The 19,639-nt window shown below is 37.9% G+C and overlaps 1 protein-coding gene and 1 long non-coding RNA gene across 3 annotated transcripts in view; one reads left to right on the top strand and one right to left on the bottom strand.

Annotated features, from left to right (window-relative positions):
* Window positions 1-5,388, bottom strand: part of LOC138840712 (uncharacterized) — a 20,456-nt gene extending 15,068 nt beyond the window's left edge. For both annotated transcript variants that reach the window (XR_011376204.1, XR_011376205.1), the window contains exon 1: window positions 4,932-5,388. This is a non-coding gene — a long non-coding RNA (uncharacterized lncRNA). The remainder of the gene's footprint in view (window positions 1-4,931) is intronic.
* Window positions 1-19,639, top strand: part of C1qtnf3 (C1q and TNF related 3) — a 22,208-nt gene extending 2,569 nt beyond the window's left edge. Inside the window, exons 2-6 of the mRNA XM_070040993.1 lie at window positions 3,774-3,885; window positions 6,635-6,789; window positions 11,561-11,690; window positions 16,882-16,981; window positions 17,700-19,639. Of these exons, the coding sequence (XP_069897094.1) occupies window positions 3,774-3,885; window positions 6,635-6,789; window positions 11,561-11,690; window positions 16,882-16,981; window positions 17,700-17,859 (657 nt within the window). The 3' untranslated portion in view covers window positions 17,860-19,639. The remainder of the gene's footprint in view (window positions 1-3,773; window positions 3,886-6,634; window positions 6,790-11,560; window positions 11,691-16,881; window positions 16,982-17,699) is intronic.

Raw genomic sequence — 19,639 nt, 5'->3', positions numbered from 1 at the left:
CCTGATTACTTACTTCTTCTCTTCCCATCTCCCTTCTCTCTCTCTCTCCTCTCTCCCTCACTCCCTCTCTTTCTCCCTCCCTCCCTTCCTTCCTCTTTCTATCTTCTTTGTGTTGGAGAAGGAATGACAAACGAACTCCCTTTTCTTGAAGCCAATAATAGTAGAATTGGGTTCTGAGTAACTGCCTCCAGGCCCCCATCTGCGAAATACCCCAGTGAGATACCCCTTTCCTCCCATGTTCATCATTTGTATGCCTTGAGTGAACAATTTCTACCTGATTTGGGAAAGGGGATAGTAAATGTGAGAGCGGCACAGATACCCATATGTTAAAACTTCAGAATCAACACATAGTGTGAAACCTGTATGAAACTTGTCTAGCAAAGCCTTAGTAGAATTGTTCTACTGGACCGAACTTTGAAAGAGAAGGTCAGAAGGAGGACCATGTAAGGAAAATGACGCAGGAGTTTTCTTGGGAGGTGCTCAACTAGGATAACCAGAGGTTTCTCACTGTATTGGTGACAGCTCTTTATGCCTTGAAGTGGTTCCAAGTAGTTTGCACATGCACCACAAGGATTTGGTAACTTTAGTCACAAACACATTTGTCTCTTGGTGACCAGACACTCTCTCTCTCTCTCTCTCTCTCTCTTTCTCTCTCTCTCTCTCTTTCTCTCTCTCTACCCATATATATATATATATAGTGGCTCATAGCCATAATCTTAGCTACTCATGAGACAGATTTGAGGATCAAGCCAGTCTGGACACAAAAGTCCATGAGACTCTCAACTCCAATTAACCAGCAAAAGGATGGACATAGAGCTGTGGCTCGAGTAGAGTGAGTGCTAGCCTTGAGTAAAAAAGCCACATGAGAATGTATGTCCTGAGTTCAAGCCCCAGTACAGCATGCATGCAAACACACACACACACACACACACACACACACACACACACACACACACACACACACACACACACACACACACCATTTAAATTTCTTTTTTGAGGTTTTCTTTACATTTTAGAGGTGGGAGGCAAAAAATCATGACTGTCCCTTCTAATTGTGTAATTTAGTAAACAAGATGACTGGTGTCTGGGAACAGTGGAGACTTCTCTCAAGTCACGCAAAACTGAGAATGGAACTCAGTTCCAGGCCAGTGGTGGTTGTTATACTCTTAAGCATCTCAGTGTTTCCATGCTATTCTTACACAAGTGGTTCCACTTTAGGATTTTCTTCCCTTCCCCTCCCTTCACTGTCTCCACCATCCATCACTGGCAAAGCTCTAGGCTTCCTGGGGTTTAAAAGCTGTATTTTGCATTAGCAAAACCAAACCAGGAAATGATGAACATATATCTTGATTTAGAAAGCAGAGTCATGGTGTTTTTTCATTTTCCAACTGTCCTGAAATTCCTCATCTCTGACCAAGTACTTTACTTGCATTTCTTCCCTCTACCAATTTGAGGAAAAGATTTTTATAGACTCTAGCCATTCAAGGTTGAGCTTGGTAGACAGAAGACAAGACTGGGAGCGAGTTAAACTTACAGTTGTGACTCCCTAGTACTTGGGTTCTGAGCTAAGGCAGGAGGATATTAAACCACAGTTTCTTTTCTATACTCTTTTTTTTTGTCTGTTCTGCACCTTTGAACTCAGGGCCTGGGCACTGTCCTTGAGCTTCTTTTGCTCAAGTCTAGCACACTATCACTTGAGCCACAGCGCCATTTCCGTCTTTTTCTGTTTATGTGGTACTGAGAATCCTACCCAGAGCTTCAGGCATACTAGGTAAGCACTCTGCCACAAAGCTACATTCCTAGCCTCATATATATACATATATATATATATATATATATATACATACATACATATATATACATATATGTATTGCTGAATAGTTCATGAAAAACTTTAGGAAAAGGGGATGAAAAAGATTAAACTCATTTGTATTTTAAAAATAAATAAACAAGCCGAGTGCCTGGGGCTCACGCCTGTAATCCTAGCTACTCAAGACACTGAGATCTGAGGGTTGCAATTCAAAGCCAGCCCAGGCAGGAAAAGTCCGTAAGACTCTTATCTCCAATAAACTACTCAGAAAACTGGAAGTGGCGTTGTGGCTCAAGTAGTAGAGTACTAGCCTTGAGCTAAAAAGCTGAGGGACAGCACCCAAGTCCAGAGTTCAAGCCCCACTACCAACAAAAGAACAAACAAACAAACAAATAAATACAAAAGGGCAGGGTAGAGCCCAGGGGAGGCATAGACAAAAAGAAGGAATGAAGTAAAATATTCAATGCCTAGCCTACAAAATTAAGAAAAGTGAGGGAAGGGACGGTTGGAGGGGTGGGTGAGACTGTTACAAGGGTGATATTGATCAAGATGCACTGTGTTCATAAACTGTTTTCTTGAATGGCATTGCCTTTGTACAATTACTTAAAGATAGTAAAAAAATATTAAAAAATAAACAAAAGATTCAAATGTTCAACAACAGGAAGCCTTCATTTAGTTTTCTGTTTGGGTTTCTAGTGATGGAGAAAACTTGAATTTTAAATTCTTTTCCCTCCTCTCCTTCCTTCTTTTTCCTTCTCCTTTCCTCTCTCTCCTCCATCTTCCTCTCTCCTTTCCTTCTCTCCCCCCTCTTTCATCTCTTTTTTTATCCATCTCTCCTCCTTTCTTTTGAGAAATGAATCCCTTAGCAACAATACTTTGTTTTCAGAGGACTGTTGAGTTATAACTAGTGTCTAGGAAAGTTTCCACAAGAATTTCATATGACATAATTAAAGGCCTGTTGCCAGTTTATATGAGAGTCCAGATTTTACAAGCAACTCGAACTCCTCTGCCAACCAGCTTCCACCAGATTGCTAGCTCCTTCACAGCAAGAATTCACTTTGGCAATCTGTCTTTGTATCATTCTATATGGTGTCTTATTTGAGAACATATTTAGTATCCATTCAGTTGTCATTATGTGATTATCAAGTAGCACGATAGTTACTTTACAGTTTAAAGTCGAGTATGTGAAACATCAAAAATACTTGTAAAGAAGAAGTGAAAATTATTCTAAGTGGAGGCAATGGAAGTGTACTGGACATACAGTTCATAACAGTGTATTGTATTCTTGAAAGTTGCCAAGTAGATTTTCCATATACCTAATACAGGGAATGTAGGTGTGGCAATGCACCTGTCCCTTAGCTCTCAGAACTATGTGTTGAATATAGTCATGTATAATTTTAATTTCAGTATAGGCAAATAAATAATTGTATATGACTAAAGAATAGCTCTTTAATTTTAGTCAAGCAGGTTATGGCTATTTGATGAAATAGACATAATTTTCTATCAACTCTTAATCCAGTTCTTCAGCCAGAATTAGGAATAGTGTGGAGTAGCTTTGTTTGCAGGCAATAGTCTTGTAATTTGAGGCTCATCTCAGTCTGGCTACATCTATCCGGTATTGGGAGAGGGAAAAAAGTTTCCAAGTTATCTTCAGGAGTTTCTGCCTCTTCTGTTATAGGTAGAGACAGAAAGGCACAGTCCAGAGGCACACCCCGTCTCCCCCCCACACCTTAAGGTGCATGCTCTACAGTTCACTTCCTTCTGCCATCAGCTACTCCTGATCCTTATGCCACAGATATTGCCTTCATACCTACATGATCTTTTCTGATTTGGTTGTGTGATCTTTTTTGATTTGGAGGTATTGATATGAAACTTGACTAAGGGTCAAGGCCAGAGGGAAAAGAGTATTGATAGCTCACAAGTGCCCTTCCATGAAGCTTCTCTTTCTATTTTTCTTCAGCCCCCACAAACTGGAGGGATGGCCCCAGATTGCAGCAAGTGTTGTCACGGAGACTATGGCTTCCGTGGGTACCAAGGCCCCCCTGGGCCTCCCGGACCTCCAGGTATTCCAGGTAAGGATGAACAAGATGCATTGCTGACCGAATACAGACTGTACAAGCAAAAGAGGCCAACGGCAAATAACTTGGAATGAATAAATAACTTGCAATCTTCTGTATATGATCCAAAGATATGCACAGAAAGCAAAAAGGGAAGCATTGGCAGGTTCATACCTGCAATCCTAGCCACTCAGGAGGCTGAGATCTCAGGATCATAGTTCAAAGCCAGGCTTTGCAGAAAAATCCAAGAGACTCTTATCTCCAATTAACAAGAAAAAAAAGTGGAGGTATGACTCAAGTGGTAGAGCAACAACCTTGGTTGAAAAAACCCAGCATGAGCAAGAAGACCCAAGTTTAAGTTCCAGAACCAGCACAAGCAAGAAAAAAAGGATTGTGTAGGGAAGCCTCGTTTATTAGGTCAGCTTAAGTTTAATAGTATACATCCAACAGTAATTATTCTTTGTGCTATTTAAAGAATCCACAAAGTTTCACCCTGTTATACCAGACTCATACTGAACATTGACTGAAGAACTATTAGCTCTTAATTGGGTCCTACACTTCAAGTTATTTACTTATTTGTTTCCTTCAGTGTTACTGGAGTTTGAACTCAGGGACTTGAACTTACTATGCAGGTGCTCTACTACTTGAGCAATGCCCTCAGCTCATTTTGGGTATTGTTTAGATAGAATCTCAAGCTTTCACCTTGGCCAGCCTGGAGTAACTCTTTTCAATGCATGCCCCCAGGGATCTATAATGCCTCACTAGACCCCACTTCTTAAAGTTTCTACCACCTTCCCCAACAGTGCTATCCTGGGGAGCAAGCATTTAGTGCATGGGCCTGTGGAGGAACATTCATCTTAACAGTAGCAGCCAGTATTTCTGCCACAGTATGCCTCAACCACAATCTAACTTGCAAGGAGATTTATAAAGAATCAGGTAGTGGGAAAGCTTATTGGGCTGGATTATAGTTATCTCTCTGCTGCACATATTTCAGTGCCATTGTAGGCATAGCTAAGTTTCCCCACCCCCAGTCTCAATTGATTCTCTGTTGGTTTTCATACCTGGGTTCCTGGGTTCCAGCATGAAGAATGCTGCAGAGTTCTTCAGGACCCTTGGGATATGTGATACTTCCATTGGTACACTACTCTGGTTTCTCAGGTCCAGGGGAATTCTGGGATATTGCTAATACACTGGGTTGGCTGAGGGAGGGGCATGCTAGCCACCTCTTTCTCAGGAGCCTCTCCCCCAAACTATCCAGGGTTTTATTGCTCTTCTTTTTGCAAGTCCATTACTGAGAACAGGACTTCTTGTCAGGCTTCAGCCAAAGGCCACTTGCTCTTGCCTGAATTCCCTTCATGGATGTTAATGTTTCTCAACTTTGGTTTACCTTTTCATTCTTTTGGAAGGCTTCTGTGAATTCAAGTTCAGGTTTAAAACCTTGGTTACTGGTATGGATTGGATGCCATTGCCCACTAAGGGCAGCAGTCCACAGGAGCAGGGACGGTGGCCGTAGGAGTATCAAGCCTTTCTGAAATCTCAGGTACAAAGAGATCTGAGGTGATAGGACAGGCTGGCCTTGGTTAAATCTTTTACAGATCACATTTTTCTTGTACATGGACAAAGGTCATCTCCTTACAATGACTGCAGGCTTCATAGAATGCCTGATCAAAGGTAACATGAAAAATAGAGAAATGGTCTGAACTTTAGATAACATCAAACAAGCAAGAGCTGTAGAACTTCTCAGTGGCAAAGTGAAGCACTGAAATCATTACTTAAGTCTTTCTTTCAAAACTATTACATTTTATCAGTGAGTTTAATTTTATTACCATTATAAAAGTGATATATTATCTTTGGTAGAGAATATGAAAGGGAAGGAAAACTAAACAGAATGACACGGAAATCACTTGTTTCATCTTCTGGAAAGAAAACTATAAATATTTTTACATAGTTCATTCAACACAGTTTCCACTGTGGATATAAAATGTATATAATTCATATTATATTTACTATGTATATGTGTATATGTAAGTATATGTGTGTGCATTCATGTAGTTCCAAAATAAAGTGGCATTTATGCCATTCCCATTTTTTCATACCTTCTCTTATCTACAAACATCAGAGATATCAATATACCATTAAGTGCTTTTCCCAGCACTCTTTTTCTTATTACCATATAATATCATTTACTAAGATATTTAGTCCTTCTAATATTGGTGGTTATTTCATCATTTCTCATCTTTGCTATTTAAATAGCAAAATGGTCTTCCACACCATTTTTCATGTAAGTTTTTTTAATAGAAAAAAAAAAAACAGGCCATCAAGCCTTAAGTTTTCTAAGGTTGTTTTACAGCTCAGTAAAAAGGACCCAATGATGATGCCCCCTTGTATTTGTGATTCTTTCAAATGGTCCCCTTTTACAATTCTACACACACACACACACACACACACACACACACACACACACACACACACACACACAGTACTACAGTTTGAACTCAGGACCTTGTACTTGCTAGGCAAGCAGTCTACTATGTGAATCACACCCCCAGACCATTTTGCCCTAGTTTTTTTTTCAGAAAGGGTCTCACACTTTTGCAAGGCTGACGTAGGGTCTTTTCTACTTCCCAAATAGCTGGTATTATAGGTATACTCCACCACAAATTGCTGCGTTTGGATATTTTTGAGAGAGTGGCTGTGATTCTCTAAAAGTAGATGGTAAGTACAAGTGACTAGATTTGCTCATATGAAGAATATCTTGTTTAAGGTAACCATGGAAACAATGGAAATAATGGAGCCACTGGCCATGAAGGAGCCAAAGGTGAGAAAGGAGACAAAGGTGACCTGGGACCTCGAGGTGAGCGGGGACAACATGGCCCCAAAGGAGAGAAGGGCTACCCTGGAATTCCACCAGAACTGCAGGTAATCTGGGCAACTAAACTTTCTTGATTACTAGAGACCAGGAAGCAGAAAGTCTTAATGCTTCAAGCCTTCATAGATTAATCTCAAGAAATCTGGGTCTCAATGTGTTCATCTACATTGCAGGTTATTTGTACAAGGTCTATACTGATCACCCTTAGAGAAGAGAGTAATTCATGAAGAGCAAAATCCAACTTAGTCATATTACCAAATATAAGCTGACCTCAACTATAAACTCTTAGGCTATTTTCCAGACAAGATAGTCTGAACAAAAACACTGACCACATTGAATATATTAACTTTCAGACATATAAATAAAGTGGCTAAATGTTTACTTATAGTATTTATTTATGATTTCACCACAATTACGTTTGAATTAATTACATAATGGATATATATATATATATATATATATATATATATATATATAGTTTTCTATCTTTGCAGATTTTCTAGTTCAAGTTTATTGAAACTTCTACTATCAGAATCTTATTCTCACTTGGAAAATATTTTTTTTGAGTTATCCACTCAGTTTTCCAGATGATATCATTTCAATTGAAATGTTTTTGAATCCATTTATGAGGTTTTAGTTATATACTTTACCCCAAGCTGAAATGTCATTTATTTATTCTTTTCTTTTAACAAACCTTTAAAATTCTGGTTGCAATATCCAAAACTTATAAATATGAATTTAGTCATCAAGAAAAATTAAGTCTGGGCAATTGTTTTGATAATATTTAAACTTGCTTGGCCCCATTTGTTAGGAAATGGAAAGACTTGGAAAAAATTATATTAAGTGAAGTAAGCCAGGCCCAAAGAAACATAGGTGCCATGGTTTCCCTTATTTGTAATATCTAGTATATGTCTGAGACAAGTAGAAATGGTCAGATAAGGTGATGTTAGGCGAAATGAACCCCAAGATAAGGACTCAAATGTTTTCTCTTTCTTGCTATTGTTTCTAGCATATTTATAAGATATTTCTTTGTTGCTTTGTATGTCCCTCCCCCACAGTATAACCCCTGTTTTCACTGTATTTGATGTTGGTATTTGTGGAGGGGAAGGAAAAAACAAATTGTTTACATAGGGATACAGGTAGACCCATTGTAACAATGAGATGTACAAGATGTTATGTCGAAAAACAAACTTTATAACTTTGGCACAGGGGGTGGTGGGTGAGGGGGGTGGGGGGAGTTGGTGGGGAGATGGGAAGGGATGGGAAGGGGAAACAAAGGAGGAGGCAACAATGCTTGATAAGAAATGTACTCATTACCTTGCCCATGTGATTGTAACCCCTCTGTACAGTATTTTCACAATAAAAAAATATTTAAACTTAATGCTGTAGATATTGAAAGGTAGCATATTTTTTGTTGTTGTTGATAAGGTTGTTTCTAGTGAGTATTTCTTTCAGGAAGAGTAGTTTTTGGCTAAAGTAAAGTATCTGGGAAAATCCTGTAACATCAGAAATTTACAGATAAGTTAATAAAACAATTCCTACCTGTAATATCAGTTAGCCAATCTGCCTTTTGCTTGGCATATATGAAGATTTATTTTGTGTATGAGCCAGTACTTGCAACGCCTTTTGATTTTACTCAAGGCTTGCACTCTACCTCTTGAAACACACCATTGGCCCAGTATTTTGCTGATTCATTAAAGATAAGAATCTCTTGGACTCTTCTGCCTTACCTGGCTTCAAATAATGATCCTCAGATTTTAGCCTCCTGAGGATCTGGGACTATAGGCTTGTAAAATAAATTGTCCTATGATGTATTTTAACTTGTTTATAATTTTTAATGCTTAGTAGATTCAGTAATTTAGGATCCATTTGGCAATATAAATTTACAAAAAGGAAGAAGAAAGGGAAAGAAAGAGGAAGGGAGAGAGGGGGAGAGGGAAAAAGAGAGAGTAAGAGTGGGGCTGGGAAGGTGGCTCAGTGGTTGAGCGCTTGCCTTGCATGCATGAGGCCCTGGGTTCCATTCCTCAGCACCCCATAAGCAAAAAGAAAAGAGTTGGAAGCTGCGCTGTGTATCAAGTGGTAGAGTGTTAGCCTTGAGCTGAAGAGCTGAGGAACAGCACCCAGGCCCAGAGTTCAGACCCCACGACCGGAAACCCCCCTCAAAAAAAAGAGAGAGCAAGAACATCTAGCTAGCCTAAGGCATTTACTAAGGTGGCTTGTAACTATATCAAAGCTAGAAACTATAACATAAATTATGTGAATGATTATATGTTAGTTAAGAGTTTAATGGAAAACATTCTGGCAATCATTAAATTTCACTGTTGGCTCTTTTACTCTAATACCATAGTATAGTTATTTAGGGGAACTACTTTTCACATGCTTTACAAAAAAGAAAAGGATGCTTTTAGGCAGATTGAGGGACTTCACATTCTTTGAAACCAGATAATCTTGGCATGTTAAAGAATCTCTTAGTTTGATCTATGTTCAGTTGTGGACAAGAAACTGACATTGGCTTTCACATCTCCTTCTCCAATGGTGGTTTCAAGCCACAGCAAATCCTGACAGGTGGGATTGTTCTAAGATTCTTTTAATTATTAAAATTTTGTATTTTGAACTTCAATTTTGTCCTCAAACATCACAGTAGTAACAAAATCCTACAGGTAGAAGAATTAAGAATAATGTCTCATTCTCCACTTAAATGATAGAGAAATTTGAGGTTCAAATGTAACATTAATGTAAATTAATGGAACTGAGACTGCATCTCATGTTTTTTGAACCTAAGTAGATAAGACCATTCTCAAACTCACAGGCCCTTTTGGTTGGAAACATGCACAGTTTTCTTAAGATAATTCTTTCCAGTGATCTTTTACCAACAGAGCTGAAGCTTTGAAGGGTTCACAAACTATTACTCCAAAAATATTCATTACTAGTTGTAGGCATAGCTGCCAGTATTCATGAGTTATCTGCTTCTCTCAGACCTCAGATTTCTGCTCCATTTATTTTTTTATTTTTTTATTTTTGGGTCCAGTCGTGGGGCCTGAACTCAGGGGCGCTGCCCCTCAGCTCTTCAGCTCAAGGTTAGAGCTCTACCACTTGAGCCACAGCGCCACTTCCGGCTTTTTTCTTTTTGCTTATATGGTGCTAAGGAATCGAACCCAGGGCCTCAGGCATGCAAGGCAAGCGCTCTTCCACTGAGCCCTTCCCAGCCCCAGATTTCTGCTCCAATATGCCATTGTTAATGCACTGTCATGAACACAAGTTTTTGCTTTCTCACTCTGCAAATAAATGTTTAATTTTATTTAAGATTTATGCCTAAAAAGATTGATGCCTAACTAAAGTATGATAAGAATGTATGATATAGATTGATAAGGAACCATGATGTAGGAGGTATTACTTCATTACTTTGTTTTTATGAATAACCACATGTCTTAAACATCTCTTCATGTACATAAATATAACTCTCTAAATTTAAAATATTTTTCTTAGTATAGTTAACATATGCCTTTGTGAAAATTAGAGCTGTAATGATGAAACAAGTTTCCCATGAAACTCTACATGGTCTTTATTGATGATAATTTGTATTTTTGAAAGTTTTCTTTTTCTTTTCTTTTCTTTTTTTTTTTTTTTTTTTTTTGGTCCGGTCTTGGGGCCTGAACTCTGGGCCTGGGCGCTGTCCCTCATCTCTTCAGCTCAAGGCTAGCACTCTACCACTTGAGCCACAGCGCCACTTCCAGCTTTTTTCTTTTTGCTTATGTGGTGCTGAGGAATTGAACCCAGGGCCTCATGCATGCAAGGCAAGCTCTCTACCACTGAGCCACCTTCCCAGTCCTTGAAGGTTTTATTTTTCTATTTTCTTACCTATACAGACACATTGATGAAGTTGGGTATCAAGTCATAGTAATCTTGAGTTAGCTACACTTTAATCAAGCAAAGTATGAAAAACTTTTTAGCCTTATCTACACACAACATCCAGGATTCTCAAAGTATATTCAAGAAATTTATTCCATAAGAAATTAACAGGTATTTGTAGGGGAGAATTCAAATGGTACAATGCCTTGGAAAAACAAACTCCCAGTCCAACAAAATGAATACTTGAAAGGTGTAGGGGGAGGCCAAAAGGAGGGATAGACAAAAAAAAACAGAGAGGAAGGTGGGGAGAATCAATATTCAATGTGTATCTTATGAAATTAAGAAAATTGAGGGGAAGGGTTGGGTTGGAAGATAAGGAGGAGAATGATAAAAGGGTGACATGAGCCACATGCATTGCATTTATAAACTGATTTGTTGAATGGTAACTCCTTTGTAGAACTACTTAAAATAATAAAAATATACTTTTAAAAAGAAAAGAAAGTAACAGATATCTCTTGAGAAAAAAATGAATGCAAGGTTTACAAAATTATATACTTCAAATGCAGTATTTCTCAGGTCCTTTAATATGCTAATGTACTTGAATCTACAATTTGATTATTTCTCCTAAGTTTTCTCAATATTATTTGGTAACACAATTTTTGTATTTCTGAAAAGCATTTTAAAGGGTAATTTTCATTGAAACACATGTTCAGACTGTTGATACATATGGACATTCTAATAGTTGTATAACCTAAACATTTAAAATTATTTATAATATTTAGAGATTGCCTCTTTGTCCATAGATGAGGGTAGAAATTATTTCCAAAGTTGCTGTTACAAATAATATTGTATAATATATAATATTGTATATTATATAATATTGTATATTGTATATATTATAAATTTGCCTGTATAAAAATGTTCTTTGTTTAAAATAAATGGTCTATTAACTGACCCCTAATTTCTTCTTAGATTGCGTTCATGGCTTCTCTAGCAACCCACTTCAGCAATCAGAACAGTGGGATTATCTTCAGCAGTGTGGAGACCAACATCGGAAACTTTTTTGACGTCATGACTGGTAGATTTGGGGCCCCTGTGTCAGGTGAGATTAAAAATAAATCATTGAACTAATCATTCTAGCAATCAAGAAAGGGAAAGAAAGAGGAAATGAGTAAAGAAGAAAGGAGGAGGAGGAAGAGAAAGTGGATAGAAAGAAAGAAGGAAAGAAGGAGGGGAAGTAGGGAGGGAGGAAAGAAAAGAAAAAGAGGAAAAGGAGGGAGGGAAGATAAAAGGATGGCAGGAAGGAGGCACGGAAGGAAGGACAGAAGACAGGAAGAAAGAGGAAGGAAGGGTTGAAGGAAGGTAAACAAAGTTAAGAAAAGATAGTTAAAATTCTTTCTGATTCAAATAGATCACATAGACCTGTTGAAGTTCAAATAAATGTATTAGACTATGAAAAGAGAACACTATTTTCAAATTATATTTGTAGTAATTAAGATGATTTAACTTTAATTTCAATGACAACAATCCCTGAGAGGGCATAGTAACTTCTGATATGAAAGCCCTTAGAACATAAGTTCCACAGTTTGGGTCATCTCTGTGTACTTTATCACTACACCAGGGGTGACTGATTCAATTGTTTTAATAATTAAAATGGGGTGATACATATTTAAAAACTTCAAATAGTTTGTTCATGCAAATATTTTCTCTTCTGTTTACATAAAACACATTCTCTACATTCTGACTGAACTTTGTTTTTGTGTTAAGAAAAAAAAGCCAAGCCAGGCACCAATGGCTCACATTAGTAATCCTAGCTACTCAGGAGGCAGAGATCTGAGGATCATAGTTCAAAGCCAGCCCAGGCAGAAAAGTCCATGAGGTTCTTATTTCCAATTAAGAACCAAAAAAGCTGGGAGTAGGGGCTGAGAAGGTGGCTCAGTGGTAGAGTGTTTGCCTTGCATGCCTGAAGCCCTGGGTTCGATTCCTCAGCACCACATAAGCCAAAAAGAAAAAAGCTGGAAGTGGCGCTGTAGCTCAAGTGGTAGAGCACTAGCCTTGAGCTGAAGAGCTGAGGGACAGCGCCCAGGCCCAGAGTTCAGGCCCCAGGACCGGACCCCCCCCCCCGAAAAAAAAAAAAGCTGGAGTAGAGCTGTGGCTCAAGTGATAGAACAGTAGCATTTCACACAAAAGCTCAGTGCCTCTGAGTTCAAGCCCCAGTACCTGTATGTGCACGTGTACGCGCACTCGCGCACGCACACACACAGAAGAAAAAGAGAACCTGCATATCTTAACATATTATTACTCCATTTTATAGCTGTATGTACAAGTATGTACCTTAATCATTTCCCTATGACTAGACATTTCAATTGTTTCTAGTTTTTTTGTCATTAAAAACAGAGTTGTAGGCGCTAGGAAGGTGGCTCAGTGGTAGAGTGCTTGCCTTGCATGCATGAGGCCCTGGGTTTGATTCCTCAGTACAATATAAGCAGAAAAAGTTGGAAGTGGTGCCGTGACTCAAGTGGTAGTGTGCTAGCCTTGAGCTGAAGAGCTTAGGGACAGCACCCAGGCCCAGAGTTCAGGCCCCATGACCAGCAAAAACAAACAAACAAACAAACAAAAAGTTGTAATGACTAATTTTGAACATATCATTTTGTAATTGAACATATAAATGCATCATAGGCTAACATCCTGGGAACAGTCTCTCTGTAAGGATTGTATCAATATATTCATATGATGGAGATTTAGGAGAGCCCTTTTCCCTATGACCGCATCAATAGTGAGCTTTCAAATGTATGGACAGATGGTCAATTTAAAAATGCCATTTAAGCTGAGTGCCTGTGGCTCAAACCTATCATCCTAGCTACTCAGGGGGCTAAGATCTGAAGACTGAAGTTCAAAGCCAAGTCAGGCAGGAAAGTCTCAGAAACTCTTCATTTAACCACCAAAAAAAGAAGAAAGAAGGAGAGAAGGAGGAGGAGAAGAAGAAGGCAGGAGGAGGAGGAGAAGGAGGGAGGAGACGATGGAGGAGAGAGGAGGAGGTAGAGGAGGAGGGGAAGGAAGTGGAAGAGGAGGAGGAAGAAAGAAAGAAAGAAGGAAAGAAAGAAAGAAAAAGAAAGGAAAGAAAGAAAAAGAAAGGAAAGAAAGGAAGGAAGAAAGAAAGAAAAGAAAGAGAGAGAGAGAGAAAGAAAGGAAAGAAAGCAAGCAAGACTTTAAGAAAGAAGCCAGAAATGAAGGTGTGGCTCAAAAAAAAGCTCAGACACAGCACCCAGGCCCTGAGTTCAAGTCCCAGAACTGGCACAAAAAAGAAAAAGAAAAAAGAAAAGAGAAAAAAAAGAAAATCTGCTTAAAACTTGTTTACTTTGAAATAATTTACAAAAGTATCACAGTGCCTCTGTAGAAACTCTTCATACTCTACACATTTCCCCCCAGCAAAGACTGATGACAGCAACTGCTGTATCTCAGTTCTGCTGAAGGGAGCATCTATTCAGTATCTTCACTTTAGAATCGTCTTTTTCCATCATGACATTTTTCTTGGTTCTCACATTTGCTGCCCTCTGTTCTCAAAACCCTAATCTAGCCCCTAAGCTGCCGGCAAATAAATGACTCAGCCTGTCCTCTGCCAATTTGCAGTACTCAACATGTAGTTTTGAAGTTTTCTGGTTTGTTTTTTCAGTATCCTAGTTTTGTACAAAGTCAATACTTTAATTTTTTTTTATTTTTCACTTTTCCTTGTTTCTCTGCATAGGTGCATTGGTCATGTTAGGTTTATGCAAATGCTTTCATGCTTCCCTGGATTGGTTATTCTACCCAATGTGAACCAAAATAAACATCTTGTGAGATGATAGATGTGGTCTTCTGATATACTTCAATCAGTTTTAAACATGCTTCTGTGATTTTTCTGCTCTGAAGGTTTATATTTTTTCTGTAATTTATTTGTTAAATAACTGCATATATACCTGGTAAATGATTTCTTTGTGTTCAGTGGCTTTGTATTCAAAGTCTAAATATTTAGCATTTTAGTTGGCCTTGGGTTGGATGTCCTTGTGATGAAGCAATTGCCACTTGATTTCTGTAATTCATTGATTAAACCTCACAACAGATTGCAAAATGGTTAACTCATCCTTTTCAAATCTGGGGCTGAGGTAGAGAAGGCTGAAATTTCTAACTAAAGCAATACAATGGGCTGACAGCCGACAACCCTAGTGCACTTATGTTGCCAAGGATTTCAACACCTCTGTGTGTGTGTGTGTGTGTGTGTGTGTTCAAGCTTGAGCTTGAACTCAGGGCCTGGGTGCTGTCCCTTAGCTTTTTCATTCAAGGCTAGCACTCTATCACTTGAGTGCTAGCTTTATTTCTGATGTGTGCTCATTAATTGGAGATAAGAGTCTCACAGACTTTCCTGTTCTAACTTACTTCAGTGATCTTCAGACCTCAACCTCATGAGTAGCTAGATTACAGGTGTGAGCCTTCAGCATATCTTGTCGCATGCTCATCTAGCTCTGTATTTTCAATTATAGTTATTTTGTTTATTCATTTTCTGGTTTCTTAGTTTATTCTTTCTGAATGATTTCTGTAATCTGCTTTTGTAGCATTCATTACTTTTTGGAGGAGGGGAAACAATCTATTTTCCCTGTCATTTTTATCTTCTTTTTAAGACATTGAAAATTGTTATGTGTGTATACATGTAAAATGAAAATTTGTAAAATACAAAAACTCACAACTGAACACTTTGAAGTACTTTTATTAAGTTGTTTTACCTTTTAATCTATGGGCCAATCTTAGGCATATGGATAAAATGACTCATTTTGATCCCTTATTCTTTGTTTCCAGCGCATGGAATAGAAAAGCATTGTTATTTGGTTTGACTTACTTCACAATTAGATGGTATAATTCTATGTTACTCAGTTGTATCTTTAAAAAGAAATAGAGTCATGCAATGCTTTTTCCTGCTTTCTTTTCTTTTTTTAATAGATATTTCTGAGTTTCTCTCTTGCAAGGCTAGTAGTTAAAAATAACATAGAAATTATTCAGAGCTTTATGACTTCCATTTATTCATCTTTCCAAAATATACTCTCAACTTCAATATCATTTAAGAGTTGAGAGGATTTCTCTTTTAGTTTGTATGTTATTGGATTATTAGTCATTCAATGAAAGAAAAAAAACTTCTATGCTGGCACTTAAAGCATATTGGGTTATACTGAACTGCTTCCCATTCCTTAATGGAAATGAATGATTCTTGTAAGAAAACACACATCTTAAAATATGTTAGTTTTTCAGATGAATAGGTTACAGAATTAATAACAATAATGTGTTGCTAAATTCACTGATTTATAGCTAATGATATAAGAAATGACCAAAAGCATTTCATTAAATATATGCAGCATTTACTATATGTTCCAATCTATCCTTTTATTTGAGCGGACCCACAGATCTCTATATCTTGTCATCATGGACAAGGCAGTGGGTGAGACACAGCTAAGGTGAGGTAGACATCTTCCTTTAAAGACCTTATGTAAATCTTATTAGGGAACGCTGAGAAAGCTTGACTAAGCTCCTTAATGCTGTTACTCTGATATGATGTTTATCTGAGTAAACTGGCCTTAGGGGTCCCTGGAAAAGTTATTTTAAAAAACTTTGTCTTTATGAAAGTTTCAATTTTTAAATGCTTTGAAGGTGAGAATAAAGGGATCCCTATATAAATAAAGGCCAAAAACTATCCACAAGAGCCAAGCTACAGGATCAGCTTAGGAAATGAACAACCAATGAATGGCTAAAGAACACGTGGTAATGGAGTATTACTCGGCACAATAAATAATAATGAAATAATTTAATTTGCAGGAAAGTAGATTGAACTAAGATCATGTTAAGCCAAGCTCAGAAACACAAATACTGCATATACCTCATATGTGGAATCTAGATCTTAACAGAAAAATTTTCAAGATTACACAAAGGGACAATTTGGGGGAGAAGCAGTAGGAGGAAGAAGAGAGAGGAGAGGGGGATAGGAGGGTGAAGAGATCAAAGTACATTGTGTGTGTGTGTGTGTGTGTGTGAAAACAGCATAATGAGACCCACTAAATCCTAAAAGGGAGTAAGGGGTTAAGAAAAAGTAAGAGGGATTTTTTTTATTAGATTACATTAAATGTGTATAAATATGACCATGAGACTCCTTTGTTCAGTTAACTTACACCAATAAAAAATAACAGAAGAAGTGTGACTTCATTTGACATTCTTTAGATCTTCTGTGTATAACGCATTTATAACTATGAAGGTAAACGCTCGCCTTTTTTCAGGTGTGTATTTCTTCACCTTCAGCATGATGAAGCACGAGGATGTTGAGGAGGTATATGTGTACCTTATGCACAACGGTAATACAGTCTTCAGCATGTACAGGTGGGTGGTCTTTCCTGTCACAGGTCTCATCTATGTTGCAGAGAAAGTCCACTGGCTTGTATGGAACTTGATGTGAGCCTCCATAAACCAATTATCATAGGATGAATCTGAGTATCAGCAGGTTGATGACACCTTGAGCTAATTACCAGAGTACAAAATTGTAGATTAGTTAGGGGAAGTATAACTGCTGTAATAAAGGCTCAATGTAATGGTTCAACCAGAGTAGAGATCTCCTTCCTTCTCATACGACAGTCCAGGGCAGGTAGTTTGAAGTAGATGGTGAGATGGGGTAAGAGAAAGAGAGCTATCCTCTACAAAGAAGTCTACAAGAACCCACATGTCAAAGTGGAGCTGTGGCTCAAGTGGTAGAGTGCCAACCTTGGGTGAAAAGCTAAAGGACAGTGCCCTGGCTTGGTGTTCAAGTCCAACTACTAGCACAAAAACAAACACCTCCCACCACTCCACCCACCACACTTCTACCTATGGATTTCATGGCCATTTGAATCATCGTCATTCATGTGTCAGATAGTTGTAAGGGAACAAGAAGGAGTGTGTGTGAGCAATAGAAATGGCATGTGTTATTTCTGCTCATATGCTATTTAGAAAACCTACCACACAACCATACCTAAATGCATGAAAGAAAGGCTGCAGAGATTTTGGTGAAGAGCTAACTGTACCATGCAAAAACTAAGTCGTTTTGCTTCCTTTTTCTTTCCAGCTATGAAACAAAGGGGAAATCGGACACATCCAGCAATCATGCAGTACTGAAGCTGGCCAAAGGGGATGAGGTTTGGCTGCGAATGGGCAATGGTGCCCTCCATGGGGACCACCAGCGATTCTCCACCTTTGCAGGCTTCCTGCTCTTTGAAACTAAATAAACAGATGAAGAGCAGAGCTCCATGTTGGGGAAGACTTGTAGCTGAGCTGGAATTGTTGTGATCTGAGGAATGTTGAAGTTGTGGGTTTAAAGTCTGCATAAAAATACCAGTCACACTGCTACAGGTACACCAATAACGTTGGATGACTCAGGAGAATAAAGCACAAAAAGAGTCTTTCCAGATGACCTTGAGAATTTACTCAGTATCTTTATCATTATGCCCGAAGGCACCTCAAGAAAGAATTTTTCCATGATGCATGTTGGACATAATTATTCTTAACAGAGAAATCATATGCAAAAAGTTTTGGTGATCTTGTTTCCATTTATATTAGCTTTCAGGAATGTCTGAAGTTTTGAGTTCATTATTCTTTGCAACATTTCAGAGGATAGGATACAGTTATCATCCTATTTGGGGGCATGTATAAAGGCCTTGCACTAGAAACTACATGTGGGAAGTGAAACTTTGCATCTGGGGGTAGGTAATAATATTCTCAAGTGAAGTATAGATCTTTTAGTATTGATGATGCTCATAAATAATTGATTTTCCCTTTTTATTTTTTTAACAGCTACTTCTGCCATGACACTTTTACTTGTAATGGCTTGAACTATGGGCATCAAAATCTTCTCACAATCCAGAATTGTGAGATTTAGACATCGGATTTTTTTTCCTCTTTGCAATGGTATTTCTTGGATTGTAATAGATTTTTTGTTGGCTCTAGGATGCAGAACCTAGTATAGGTTGATACAGGATAGATGTTGTCACAGTACTTTTTTTTTATTTGGAAGTTATTTGGATATATTTATATTTTACACACATTATGCTATGCTGAAGGGGCTGTAAACTTTATTAAGCACAGCCAGATCAAAGCATACAAATATAAGGGTATGCTATTCAAGAGACATACAAAAATAACTTAAGTTTCTATTCACTAAAGAACTCTTACGGCTTCCTTTATTACTGTATTTAATGTTCACAGAGTAGTTTGATATACAAGGTATTGTAGGAGGTTCCACTTGGCTTTTGTCTTTGTCTAGCTAAAAATATATTCTCAAAGGATTAAATTTGCCACCCAAATATATCATAGGAATATGCCATAAATTTTGAAGATGTTGCTTCAGATAGTACCTCATATTTTTTCGGTGCTGAACACAAGTTCTTTCACATATTAAAAAGCACTCTACCCCTCTCCCTCAGTACCCAAACGCATTTACTCTAGACAAAGAATGTATCATTGCAATTTTTGTTTATCATGATATTAAAGCATATTTAAAATGCTATGGTGATATGTCTATCTGAAAATATAATTAATTTCCTCTAAATAATGAGACCAACAATTTGAATTTTCACACAGGTTTTTAAAGTATGGATTTTTTTTGTATTTGGTTTTCTGTCAGCTAGTGGCAGAGAGAGCTAAATAGAACTACAAACAATAGAAACAAACAAGACTACCAGGCTCAGTTCATCCACATCTTTTCTTTCTAATCTAAACAAACATGTTTAAATTTTCCTGTTGTCCACATATAATGCTCTAATGTGTTTCATCAGAAACATTTTCATGATTTTTGTATGCTTCTCCTCAGTAGCGTATGGAGTCATGAAGTTGAGATTTACTGTGATCAAATATCATAAATATTTCACAGAAGCGATTTGCCAATGGCTAATTCAGTGTTATTTGTTGACCTAAGAGATTTTTCTATCCAAATAATGTACACTACCTAATAAATACCTTATAGAAAGACTTTGGCCTGGCTTGAGATAAAACTACAGCAAGAAAAATGTA

This window comes from Dipodomys merriami, unplaced genomic scaffold (assembly GCF_024711535.1).
Source record: "Dipodomys merriami isolate MVZ:Mamm:240054 unplaced genomic scaffold, mDipMer1.0.p SCAF_30, whole genome shotgun sequence".
NCBI lineage: Eukaryota > Metazoa > Chordata > Mammalia > Rodentia > Heteromyidae > Dipodomys > Dipodomys merriami.
This window is presented reverse-complemented; position numbering and strand designations above follow the sequence as displayed.